At 42.6% G+C, this 13,130-nt stretch overlaps 1 protein-coding gene across 3 annotated transcripts in view; it reads right to left on the minus strand.

Moving 5' to 3' along the window:
- Positions 1 to 13,130, minus strand: part of zhx2a (zinc fingers and homeoboxes 2a) — a 28,205-nt gene that overhangs the window by 4,894 nt on the left and 10,181 nt on the right. For 2 of the 3 annotated variants that reach the window (XM_085473340.1, XM_085473341.1), the window contains 8 exons: positions 6,716 to 7,195; positions 5,782 to 6,498; positions 4,983 to 5,195; positions 4,565 to 4,828; positions 4,214 to 4,429; positions 3,739 to 3,823; positions 2,702 to 2,887; positions 463 to 866 (listed from right to left, as the gene is read on the minus strand). In XM_085473340.1, the coding sequence (XP_085329466.1) occupies positions 463 to 866; positions 2,702 to 2,887; positions 3,739 to 3,823; positions 4,214 to 4,429; positions 4,565 to 4,828; positions 4,983 to 5,195; positions 5,782 to 6,498; positions 6,716 to 6,814 (2,184 nt within the window). In that variant the 5' untranslated portion in view covers positions 6,815 to 7,195. Of the gene's footprint in view, positions 1 to 462; positions 867 to 2,701; positions 2,888 to 3,738; positions 3,824 to 4,213; positions 4,430 to 4,564; positions 4,829 to 4,982; positions 5,196 to 5,781; positions 6,499 to 6,715; positions 7,196 to 10,729; positions 10,880 to 13,130 lie in introns of those variants that run through there. The other variant, XM_085473343.1, reaches the window with a different exon arrangement.

Genomic DNA, 13,130 nt, shown 5'->3' on the forward strand with positions numbered 1-13,130 from the left:
CTGTTCTTGTTGCTTTGTGTTGAAAGGTGCCCACAAATAAAATTTATTATCATTTATTTTTATTATTGCAACTGCCAGCATTTACAGCAGGCATGTGCAGTGTGTGTTAATGGTTATGCAACATGTTATTAGGTGTTTTCATGTGGAAGATAATATGTGAACAAAGTGCTAAAAATATACGCATGTTATGTGTGAAAATTTTTCTGTTCCAAATTTGCAGAGTACCGTACGTGAAACTCATCTACGGTATTATCTTGCTGTGTGTTACAGAGTCAATCATGTAGATTTTTTCTATATGATAACCGTCCACAATGTTTCACTTCTTTAACATCTCACCAACTAACTTAAAATACCTTTTCCTAAAATTAGGTTTACATTAGTTCATGTTTATACTCTGTTGCATATTCTAACACTCTGCTATGTAATCAGCATAAATGGAAATGTGTCTTTATCAACTCTTACCTCCCTGAGGAGGGCGAGGGAGCGGCTGCTGATGGGAGCTGGGCTCGTGGAGGCTGACAGGATGGGAGGATGTGGAGAAGAGGAGCAGGATGACGTGAGGATGGGAGGCGATGCAGATGAGGGTTGGGTCGGAGGCCGAGGGGAGGAAGCGGCAAGCACAGGGGGGGAGGAAGACGAGGAGGAGGAAAGGACAGGCGGATGCGGAGAGGAGCGGAGAGGCTTCCCGTCCTGCTCTCGATGAGAAGCCCCATTAAGCAGCGCACCCGGCCGCTCTATTCTGTCCTCCGTGTTCTTAGCAGCCATTGTGAGTAAAGTCTTCTCCATGTTGTCCCTCAGTGCCCTGCGCTCCGAAAACCAGCAGTCAACCTCTGTCTTGGACAGCCTGGTCTCCTGGGCCAGCTGATCTGCAGGAGAACAATAGGAGTTCAATAGCTCACAGTTTTATTTATTTAAGTTCTTTTTTTTTTTTTTAAACCTTGGAATTTGGTCTGTCTCTGGGGGTCTTAAAAAAATGGCCTCATTAAAAATATTCCTGCTATTCCTGCCAACCAGGCACCCACCAGGGACGAGCCCGTAGCTCCTCTGGGGCGGAAGGGAATTAAGTCGCATGCTGTGAACTAGTAAAGACTGAAGAAAATATTACTTTTTTCTTAAAGAAATTTTAACATTTACATCCTAAATTTAGGACCATGATATAGAACATAACTAGTTGGCTAATACCACTTCACTTTTTAACGAGTACATTAAAAGTTCTGTAATTCACAACATTTTTTGACTGACACAGAGCGCTCTGTGCATAATTAACTCCTGATCTCCAAGGCGACTGTCCTATGTCTCTGATCTGCACACATCAAAAAATGTGGAGTCAGATGGTTTAACCACCAAGAAATAAAAGAAAAATTACATTCATTACATGACATCAGTTTCTCAGCAAATTTAGAAAGTTTGCAGATAACTTCTTTGGCTGAAGCCTTCAGTGCTCAAATGTTTCTGTCTACTGCAAGATCTGTGATGTGCGGGGGCTGGCCTGGTGTCTTGCTGTGGTGGGAAGGTTGAAGGTCATTTCCTGGCACTGGCCAGAGCGGGTTCGGTGCTGGATGGGGGATGGATCCACCCCAAGGATGGCATCCAATGGGTTCTGCCAGGCTGGCTTTGGACTGGGTGACCTGCAGCTGGTAGACGTATGGAAAAGCATTTTTCTTTTCAGGCCCTATCTAAGAGCTGCGGCTCTCTACCTTGGGTGGTATGGGTTGTTGTGGGACGTGGATCTATAGGGGCCTCTTTTTCTTTCCCGTGGTCTGCCCCCCTCAGTCACGGTGGAGATCAGGTGGGTACCTTGTGGGGCTGGGTCATATTGTGCCACCGCGGTTATGTCCCAGCACCCTGGTTGTGCTGGCTGGTGTCCTTCCTTTACTGGGCTCTGTGTCTGTTCACTTTCCCTCGGCTCATTTTTCTCACTTTTCCTGGGTGGAAATGGGACATGTTATCTGGCCTTTGCTGCGCTCAACAGGGGCACCAAACCGTGGTGGAGAGCTTCCTGCATGTTTCTAGCTCACCACACCAACATGCCAATATCAACTATGGACTAATTTTCACTGTTGATTTTGACCACTTGGTCAGGTCCTCATCACCACTTTCAGTTGAAATATTTAAACTCTGGTGACCTTGATCTTCATAACATAAATCCCTACTCCACCCATTAATGTTTCTTCTTGTTTCTTCATCTCTGCTTGAAAGTTTTGTTCCTGGGTTTCACTGATTTGTCATGAAAGATGCTAGCTAACTAAAACGTAGGTTAATCTTTCAACAAAGCCTGGTGAAGCTCAAAAAGGCCTAATGAGGTATCAGAAGAACACAAGTTGACAGGACAGATGTCTCCACCTGTAGCTGGTGTTACATATAACATGACAGTTTTATATTCATGAGCAGGACACTTGCCAACACTTTCCTGAAGAAACGCGTTTGTATCATTTTGCTACATCCAGCTTTTCTGTGCAACCACTGGAGTTCATCATTACAAACTAGGGGTGTTGCAAGGCAGTGGGCTTTCTGGGCTTGGGCTTATTGTGATATACGTCACTGATGTTTGTGCAGTACTGCCCGGCAAAATTTAAACGACAAGGCTAATGTAAAACACTCCAACTTGACCCACAGCCTTGTTTTTTATTTTTTAAATACTTTTCCCTATCATGCACACAGCTATTCCCCCCTGTGAGAGAGACTTTGCTGCAGGCTTTACCTAGCTCTGCCTCTGTTGGAGAGCTACTTTTCTGGAAACTCTCCTCCAGCGCCTTCAGCTGCTCCGACGACTTCCCCTTCACCCTCTCTAACAGTGGAAACTGGCTGGGGACCGCTTTCTTTATTGGGGCATCTTTAGGAAGTGGTGTTACCTCTGCTTTGACCAGCACAGGTGGAGGAGGAACACCTTCAAGTACGACAGAAAGAAATATTTACGGACCAAAACATGCTAGGATATTCTTCTAACACAACACATGTGAGTATTATTTCTGGATGATACAGCACAATGCCTAGAAACGATCCTTAAAGGCCAGCTTTAGAGTATAATTTTCTAATTATGGTGATGTAGCCATTGAAATCCACCTTTTAGTACTAAATGTACTTGTTGCACATAGAGAAAAATGTAGTTCTCTTGCCAAAAAGAGGCAGTTTGTAATGACTTGTCCGTTAGCAGATTAGTATCCAGTCTTCAAAGATATCATTTTCAAATTCTGTAGAATATTAGATAATAACAGAAACTCAAACTAATTTAATTTAGGTGAAAATCAGGTCACAGTCACACCAAATGCGAAAAATGAAATCAGACACTGCAAAATAAAGATATAATCTTGTAATTTTTTATTGCTTATAAAGATAATAAAATACACTATTTTAGTAGGCAATGCTTCAAGCTCATGACGGGTCATATGAATTAGGAAAAAGAATTAGTTTCCACTGGATCATCTCCAAACTTTAAAGCAATGTATTAGTCACTGGAGGACATAAGCACTCTGTTTGAGCTCTTTAAAACATCCCCCCTGTACAATATTCTGACTTCACAATGAATGAAAAAGATTAAAATACTACACTAAATTTAAATGTTGACATGAGCACAAATAATCAATACAGAGGTCAATATTAGGGATTCCCAAAAAACAGACTGACGTCAGTATGTTGTAATAAAAACATCATAAAACACAAGTTTTAGTATAGCACTTGCCCTTCAGTGCTCTTGTTTTTCACATGTTTCCTTATTGCAGCACTAAATACGTCACATACCTTTGAGATTGAGGAGTCTTTGCTCACTGAACCACTTCTTTATCTCTCCTCTGGATAACCCGGTGGTCTCTATCAGCCTGTAAATCTACCACATGACAAGATACATCAAAGTAATAACTACAGTAATTTTCCCCTCAACTGCATGTTTGGAAATGGACATGTACACAGCAGGGATATGGGATATGGAAAGACCAAAGAGGACTACCTCTTCCCCACATCCATGAATCTTCCCAGAAAAGATTTATGGTTGTAGTGAAGGAGGACATGGAGGGTTAGTGTGACTGATCAGGATGCTATGGATAAGTCAGATAGATCCACTGTGGCAACAACTAAAAGGAGCAGCCAAAAGAAGAAGAAAAAAACAAAAAACAAAAGAACCACCTGGGTGTTTGGGGAAAAAACAACAACTAGAAAATACAAGCAGTGATACCTATCACGGTAGCACAAAAAACTTTTCTCACTCGCTTATTCTTACCTCATCTTCCTCAGGGAAAGGGCACTGTGTGTAGCTGGACCTCAGCACAGACAGCTGCTCTGATGTTTTATTGGGGTCAACGGTGAAACTCAGCACTTTAGATGATGCCAGCTTGGATGTGGCCATCGGGGCAAAGATGGTCTGAATGATGGAGGGCCGTTTACTCTCTGTAGCAACCGAAGGAGAGGCTAAGGGTCGTTTGAGCGACTGCGCCACCTGCAGTAATCATGAAAGAACATTTTCCATGCTCAAAGCTAAGGCAAGTTAAAACAGTTTGGTCAAAGGCAAACTTTACCCCTCCCCTGCTTCTGCTGCCTTAAAGACTGCCATTTTCCACCTAGAGTTTTGTACCTGGTTAGCCACTGTGAGTGCCAGTGGTGCACAAGTAACAGTAGAGCCATTGGCTACAGGAGTCAGCACAAGGCTGGTCTGTCCCAGGAGCTGACAGGGCAGGGACTGCAGGACAGAGGCTGCTGGCTGCATGGGTTTGGAGGGCGTGCTTGAGGTGGACTGGTTGGTAGATGATTGGGAGTTGAGCTGAGGAGTAACCACGGTGAAAGTCTGAGGCACGGAGGATATTGTACCATTGAACATTTTCTTCCTCGCTTCTTCCACCTGTCATTGAAAAACAGACATGTTATACATGTCCCACAACCTGATTGGTACATTTAGTGACTGTAAATTAAATACAGTTATTATTTATATTACTATGTTTTGTTTTTATGTTTATTGTGAAAAACCGGGACAAAAATAAACACAATTCTCCTACCTCCTCAGGTGACCAGCTGATACCCTGTTTGAGCCGCTGTGTGGTGAACCAGACTTTGATCTGCTCCTCTGGATGTTTTGATGCTGCGGTGAGCCACGAGAGCTCAGCCTGTGTTGGGTAGGGGAACTTGTTGAAGGACGAGATCAGCGTCAGGTTGTCGTCCAATGTGGGGTTGTATTTGGTTGTGTTGAGGGGCACTGCAATCTTCGGCACCTAAAAAAAAGAAAGAAAAAAAAAAGTGCAATGCAACAATGAGATGCCCTCCTAAGAGTAAGCACTTGGTGACAGTGGGAAGGAAAAAAAACTCTATTTTAACAGGAAGAAACCTGCAGAAAACTTAATTCGCCATGTAAGCTATTCTGCTTTTATAGACTGCAGATGAAGATCGTGTTTTTTTGCATGCAATGATAAACTGCACAAAATAAACACTTATCCAAATATCACAAAACTAACTGAGTTATTGAGTGCATGGTTGTAACAAAGCATTAACAGCAAAATCTTCCAACTTTTGTATGGTTCTAGCGATATCGCTCTAACTACTATCTACTAAATATGGAGCTAAGCCCAAGAATTAGAGTTAGCATAGTTAGCATAAATTCTTCAGGAGAAAAAGCTAGCTAGGCTACTAAGCTAACTAATAATTATGTTACATCTTGTATAATTTAAAACAATGACTTTATTTTAAAAAATTGCTTCAAAATAAAGGTTTTAAATGTGAACAGAATGAAGTTAGTTGTTTCCACTCATGTCCAGGTAAGCTAAGCTAATTCCTGCTTACTGTTCCTCCACTTTTTCCTACCTGGGTATAGTTTAGAGGCCGCTGCAGGGAAGGCATGATGTGAGAAAGGCCGTCTGCTTTAAGGAGAGTCGACTCCGGGATGATGACCGTACCATTCACATTGACAGCTGTGATTGGTTTCTTGGTGAGATCCGCAGTTATTTTTCCCAACTGGGAGTCTGTCCGTTTGTTATCCGATGTCATTATTTTTGGTTTACCGATTTTGACTGTGGTGGGTTTGCTCAGTGGCACAGTGCCGAGTTCGTCCCCTTTGCCGGAAATGGCATTAGAAGTGTTGTAAATGACAGCGTTGTTGCTGCACCCCTCTATCGTCTGTTCTAAGATTGTCTGGTTGTTCATTTTTATACGTTTAAATTTAAAGTTGCTCTCCCCTGGGTGGCACCTCTCGTTGTGTTCCGTCAGGGTGTCAAACTTTTTTGTGTTGAAGTTACAGACAGCACACAGGTACAGGGGGTTAAGGATGACATTTGGGTGGTTTGCGTCTACGTGTTCTTTGAAAGTATTCAAATTCTGGGTAGAAAAGGGGCAGTATTTGCACTCATATCCCCCCTGCTGTCTGCGCTGAGGCTTAGAAACGTCTGGTGGCTCAGCTGCTGGTTTGTCAGGAGCCAAAGGAGGGTCAGAGGCCTTTTCCATTACATCCAAGTCCATGGATTGCTCGGGTTGTGTTGAACTGCTATCCATAGGCACCCCTTGGGTATGGTTCTCTGTTGTTGTCTGGCAGGAGAAGGTACAACAGAATTACATTTTTAAATCTGGATATATCAATTTATCATCTGAATCATGCCCACTGAACTCCAAACAAATCTAATTCTTCCTCCCAACAATTATTCAAATATGGATTACTAAAAGTAATTCAACTAAGTACACCATTAAAAAATAAATAAATAAATAAAACAATACTGAAAACCCACATGCTGTTGGCAGAGCCTACCTCCATGTTCTGAGAGTCCTCCACTTCATCATCCAGCTCCACCATTGTCTGCTCTGGTCGGATCATACAGGGAGTGGAGGCCTTACGTCGACTGGACATGTTGGTGGATGGGTTTGTCCCGGTGCTCGTGTTTGGCCAGGGATGCTATAAAGGAGGCTATGGCTGAAGTTCCAGGATGCAGGACTTGTATGCAAAGACCTTCTTAAGGTGCTGAAGTGCAGTCAGGAGGACTGCCTACTAGAAGAATACAGATATAGATCCCGAGGTAGCAAGCACCGGACAACTTGTGAGACTGGGATCAGAGTCCGAGGAACACTCACCCCCCCCAGAGTAAAATTATTGGCTGGAGAAAGGAGGAGGACAGTAGGCGGTGAAAGTCTGGCAGAGATGGGACTCCTGTAGTGTCATGTAGGCTGGGCTCACTGACAGTGTCAGCTCCAGTGCTGGCTGATCTCCTCGGACTGCATGATAGGACGCTACCTAGATGGCAGAAAGTAGAGAAAAAGCAGTGTATTTTTTATATATGTTTAAAAACATATATTTCCCTTTTCTTTGCATGTACTCTACTTCCTAAAACACATCTATGAAACTATGATAACTTTAAAGACAAGGAAATCAAAGCTGAGCTAGAATGACATATTTGTATGCAGACAGCAGCATGTTACAGTTATATCAGCAAGGCATGTGTGGCCTAATGTGTCTACATAAGACGCAGGAATATATGAATAACATGAGTCATACCAGCTTTTCACAGGAATGATTTTAAAGAATTACACCAATAAATAAAATGTGTTGGGCTCTAAAATAAAATAAAATAAAATGTTTTTTCTATAATGTACAATATATGCAATGCACCACAAAGTAAGAACCATAAACATTCCCACAACATCAGTTCCCTTTAAACAGACACACACACAAAAAACCAACATGGGAAAGAAGAAACATGAATATTTTTGAGTTGGCACCAAACTGACCCATGTAGGGGTGCAGCACACCACTGTCCAAAGGAGGTAAAGCCAACTGCTGGGCAGTGAGCAAAAATGGCTCAAAGTAAAAAAGGTGGCTGATACATAAGCACAGCAGAAAGCTTACAGGTGGTCAGAGCAGTACAAAGCTGGCCCTCGAAAGACTGGGAAACAGAAAAAGTCCAACAGTGCTTTGGACTTTTCTGGCCAACTACCTTTTAGAAGCTAGGTGAAGTAAACTAGAAGAGCAAACAACACTATACACTGGAAGACTGATGCATAACTCTGTACTTCTTCATTTTAATTCATATACTGCCAAGTTCAACAACCGCTGGGAACTCAACATGCATGCTACATATTAAAAAAAAAAAAACTCAAACAAAGAATCAGATGATCACCTATGAGCAAACATGGCAATGGTGGAGAGAAAGAGGACGTCTATTTATCAGGAAGATACCATTCAGAGGGGTGCATCTGCAACTGGTATGGGGGTTAAGGGATCAAGGGATATTTAAATCCCACATTAAGTCTTGATGAATGAAATATTCAAGTTGAAATCCTTTACTTATAATTTTTTGAGCAGCATAATCATTTTTTCTTCTTTCAACTGCTTCCTTTTAAAGTTGCCACAGAGGATGAAAATCTTATTATTTCTGATCTGCATATTTGATTTGGCAAATATTTTGTACCTCATGCAACCCTCTAATTTACCAGCAGTACACTGGCTCGTGACCTCCTGTGGGTGGGTTGTCTATACTGCAATTTGGATTAATTATTCACTGATCAGACACATCTTCCTGTGCGTGGCTAATGAAAAATGAATATTGGCTCAAACAGCAATTCTCTGAAATGGCAACTGAATAAATACAAATATGTGACAAATTAAAAGAAAATCCGAGATACTATACATCAGCGGTCCCCAACCCCCGGGCCTCGGACCGGTACCGGTCCGTGAGAGTTGAGGCTCAGGTGTGAAATGTATGGTTTTCAGGGTTTTTAAATCGGTTTTCAGCGTTATTTTGTTATCGTTTTTATCGTTAACTCGGTTTTCCTGGGTCTTTTCACGTGTGTTATGAATAAATCTTCTTTTTTTTTGGTACCGGTACTAGTTTTATTTTGTTGCACTTAAAGGCCGGTCCGTGAAAATAATGTCGGGTGCAAAAAAGGTTGGAGACCGCTGTTATACATTACACCTGTGTTTTATTCCCTGCAACAGTCTCATTCGGTTCAAGGGCTCTCTGTCCATGGGGTTTGTAGCTCCCTGTGTTTAGTCTACAACAGAGCACAAACCTGGTCTTGTCAGGTGTTGTCCCAGCATCGATTCTGCCTCAAGACTCTGGACAGTTTGAGACCAGTGGACCCAAACAACGCCAGTATAATGCCATCCATAACAGCATGACTGGATCCCCTGACTAAAGGAGCTCACGAGTCCAGTTCTCCAATCTGTCACTCAAGCAACATTTATTTAAATCACACAAACCTGCTATTGTTACAGTCTGTCAGTTTCACTTGGCCTTCATAAGTGGCAGATATATTCAACTAGATGAGATGATTTTTATTTTAAGTTCCACAACAGTGCTCCAGTGTTGTCTATTTATGTAGAGTAAAACTTTTAATCATCACACTTTCATCACTGTGACTCGGCAACACGGCCGGTATGCAAATATATGCAGCTGACAGGTCTGCTGCTGTAAGACAAGTTGTCCTGAGAAATATTGACTAATCATTCATAAATCAGATTGTGCTGCCAAGCGTGAACAGAGTGAGAAACCAGAGATAAAGCAGCTTCTGATCCAAATCTTTTAAAGCTGCGAGCTTCTTTATTTGAGTTTTAGTGGAAATGAGAACTTCATAAAGTAGCAGCAGTTACAAAAAGCTGAAGGACTGAGAGAATAGGAAACTTTTCTTGGGTAATATTGTACTGAGTGGGAAGAGAGAGGAAAAAGAAAAGCTTATCTGACTGAAAAAGTCTATTGATATTCTGGAGGCCTCACGCTGAAGCTTCATACTCATATCCACATGAGTAAAAATCAAATGAGTCGATGCAGCAGCGGTGCTCTTCTATCAACCCGCATAAGCACAGAGGACGAGAAAACCTCTTCCAAATATGAATCCCACGTATACAACACCATTTAAATATTTCATACTTCTATTTACCCAGAAGCATCACATGGCAATTTAATCTGGACAGAAGAACGATAAGTAGTATGATTGTACGATGCAGGGCAGAGCAAGAGCAACAATGTGACTTCAGGGTAATCCATCAGCTGCAAATATTAGGCCTGAACTTCGATCATGCGAGAGTCTCACATACTTTTCCTGGATCTCTCCATCAGCTACACATTAATCAAAAGGCGCGATTCCCCTTCAACACGCCATCATTCGCAAGTCCACTCATTGTCCCGAGATATCTCATCCCCTCAAACGACCCACTGAGGCATCATTAAAATGCAGACTCATTACCATGGTGTCGCTATAGCAACTGTGGAGCTGTAGTCAAGTGGCTGCTACATCCTGACGGAGGCTGTATATACACACACACACCACCCAACTGTGTTTGGTGCTTTTAGAGACAAAAACTAAAATAAATTTCAGGCTCAGTGTTTTGACAGTCTGGGAATTTGCAATCCTGCTGGATCCATACACTGGCACATTTCTTGTATTTTTCTGAGCCATTGTGGAAGGTCAAGGTACAGTCAGTGGGAAGGAAAAAAAAAGAAAAAAGAAAACCCACTTTCCAGAATATTGACTTCAAGGCATGAGCAGCACTTTGAAGAGAGTTCTCAGTCTTTTCACCATCCAAAAGCAAAGTAAGCAAACTTACAGTATGGCAGACAGTCTTTACACTACTATGTAAATATGGAGCTATTGTATGCCATGTTATTTCTGGCCATTTAACAAAGAGAAATACTATGGCTGAGCTCATTTAACAAAACGGATATAAAAATACTGCAGTTCTGTTTTTGGCTCAGTTTAAAACCTCCTTGGGATGCTTTTTATGTGGGAAAAAAAAAAAAAAACCATTTGAGCCCTCAAGAGCACCACTTACCATCAGTGTCTCTCACTGGCCTTGCCCAAAATCCAGCACTGTAGCACACATCTGGTAGGGCAGAATGGGAGATGCATCTGTCAGCTGCATCTGAAGAGCCACTTCATATGACCCACTGAACCAGTGCCGCCTCACCGGCCTTGAATGCATTTTTTGGATTTCTGCAGTTACAGTGGGGCAAAAAAGTATTTAGTCAGCCACCGATTGTGCAAGTTCCCCACTTAAAATGATGACAGAGGTCAGTAATTTGCACCAGAGGTACACTTCAACTGTGAGACAGAATGTGAAAAAAAAAAAAAATCCATGAATCCACATGGTAGGATTTGTAAAGAATTTATTCGTAAATTAGGGTGGAAAATAAGTATTTGGTCACCTCAAACAAGGAAAATCTCTGGCTCTCACAGACCTGTAACGTCTTCTGTAAGACGCTTTTCTGTCCCCCACTCGTTACCTGTATGAATGGCACCTGTTTGAACTCATCATCTGTATAAAAGACACCTGTCCACAGCCTCAAACAGTCAGACTCCAAACTCCGCCATGGCCAAGACCAAAGAGCTTTCGAAGGACACCAGGAAAAGTATTGTAGACCTGCACCAGACTGGGAAGAGTGAATCTACAATAGGCAAGCAGCTTGGTGTGAAAAAATCAACTGTGGGAGCAATCATCAGAAAATGGAAGACATACAAGACCACTGATAATCTCCCTCGATCTGGGGCTCCACGCAAGATCTCATCCCGTGGGGTCAAAATGATCATGAGAACGGTGAGCAAAGATCCCAGAACCACACGGGGGGACCTGGTGAATGACCTGCAGAGAGCTGGGACCAAAGTAACAAAGGTCACCATCAGTAACACACTACAACGGCAGGGAATCAAATCCCGCAGTGCCAGACGTGTTCCGCTGCTGAAGCCAGTGCATGTCCAGGCCCGTCTGAAGTTTGCCAGAGAGCACATGGATGATACAGCAGAGGATCGGGAGAATGTCATGTGGTCAGATGAAACCAAAGTAGAACTTTTTGGTATAAACTCAACTCGTCGTGTTTGGAGGAAGAAGAATACTGAGTTGCATCCCAAGAACACCATACCTACTGTGAAGCATGGGGGTGGAAACATCATGCTATGGGGCTGTTTTTCTGCCAAGGGGACAGGACGACTGATCCGTGTTAAGGACAGAATGAATGGGGCCATGTATCGTGAGATTTTGAGCCAAAACCTCCTTCCATCAGTGAGAACTTTGAAGATGAAACGAGGCTGGGTCTTCCAACATGACAATGATCCAAAACACACCGCCCGGGCAACAAAGGAGTGGCTCCGTAAGAAGCATTTGAAAGTCCTGGAGTGGCCTAGCCAGTCTCCAGACCTCAACCCCATAGAAAATCTGTGGTGGGAGTTGAAAGTCCGTGTTGCTCGGCGACAGCCCCAAAACATCACTGCTCTCGAGAAGATCTGCATGGAGGAATGGGCCAAAATACCAGCTACTGTGTGTGCAAACCTGGTAAAGACCTATAGTAAACGTTTGACCTCTGTTATTGCCAACAAAGGTTATGTTACAAAGTATTGAGTTGTATTTTTGTTATTGACCAAATACTTATTTTCCACCCTGATTTACGAATAAATTCTTTACAAATCCTACCATGTGGATTCATGGATTTTTTTTTCCACATTCTGTCTCTCACAGTTGAAGTGTACCTCTGGTGCAAATTACTGACCTCTGTCATCATTTTAAGTGGGGGAACTTGCACAATCGGTGGCTGACTAAATACTTTTTTGCCCCACTGTAGGTGATTGAGGCACAACAGGGCAGAGGGAGCACTGAGCTTAACCCACACAAGCAGGGTGGATGCAAGTTAAACGCTTTCCTTTACGCAACATCTGTATTTGTATGCTATAGCAATTTCTACGCGCCTCAACAATGACTCAGTGCTTTCAACTCGCTGCTCCAAGCTTCTCAAAAATGTTCACCAAGTCACTGAATGACATCAGGAGGAGTTTGCTTCATAAGTCAGTACTACTGAGTCACCGGTTTTATTAAAAAACAAAAACAAAAACAAAAAACACGCCGAGAACAAGTTTGACTCAGACACTGCTCAGAATCTGATAGAAGTCCATCATATTACACAACATAAACACAGACCGCACTGCAGTCTGATTTGTTGCAGTCAAGTTAAACATGTGCGTGGACTGTCTCAAACAAAGAGAAAAGCCTGTGTAAATACTGGTGAACACTGAGGAAACACTGGCACAGACAGCCTCTTCCTCTCTCTACTCTGTCATTTTCAGCAGAGGAGGGAGGGGTTGCACTCCCGCTGGCTACTTGGGAGCCCCAAATCCAATGATGGAAAAGACAAGTACGATTAACAGCCACAGTGCTGAAAAACTGTCTAGGTTTATCTAGATACCTT

The sequence above is a fragment of the Copadichromis virginalis genome, linkage group LG11 (assembly GCF_057382275.1).
Source record: "Copadichromis virginalis isolate Kocher_CV1m ecotype Utaka linkage group LG11, C_Virginalis_male_GT1.1, whole genome shotgun sequence".
Classification (NCBI taxonomy): domain Eukaryota; kingdom Metazoa; phylum Chordata; class Actinopteri; order Cichliformes; family Cichlidae; genus Copadichromis; species Copadichromis virginalis.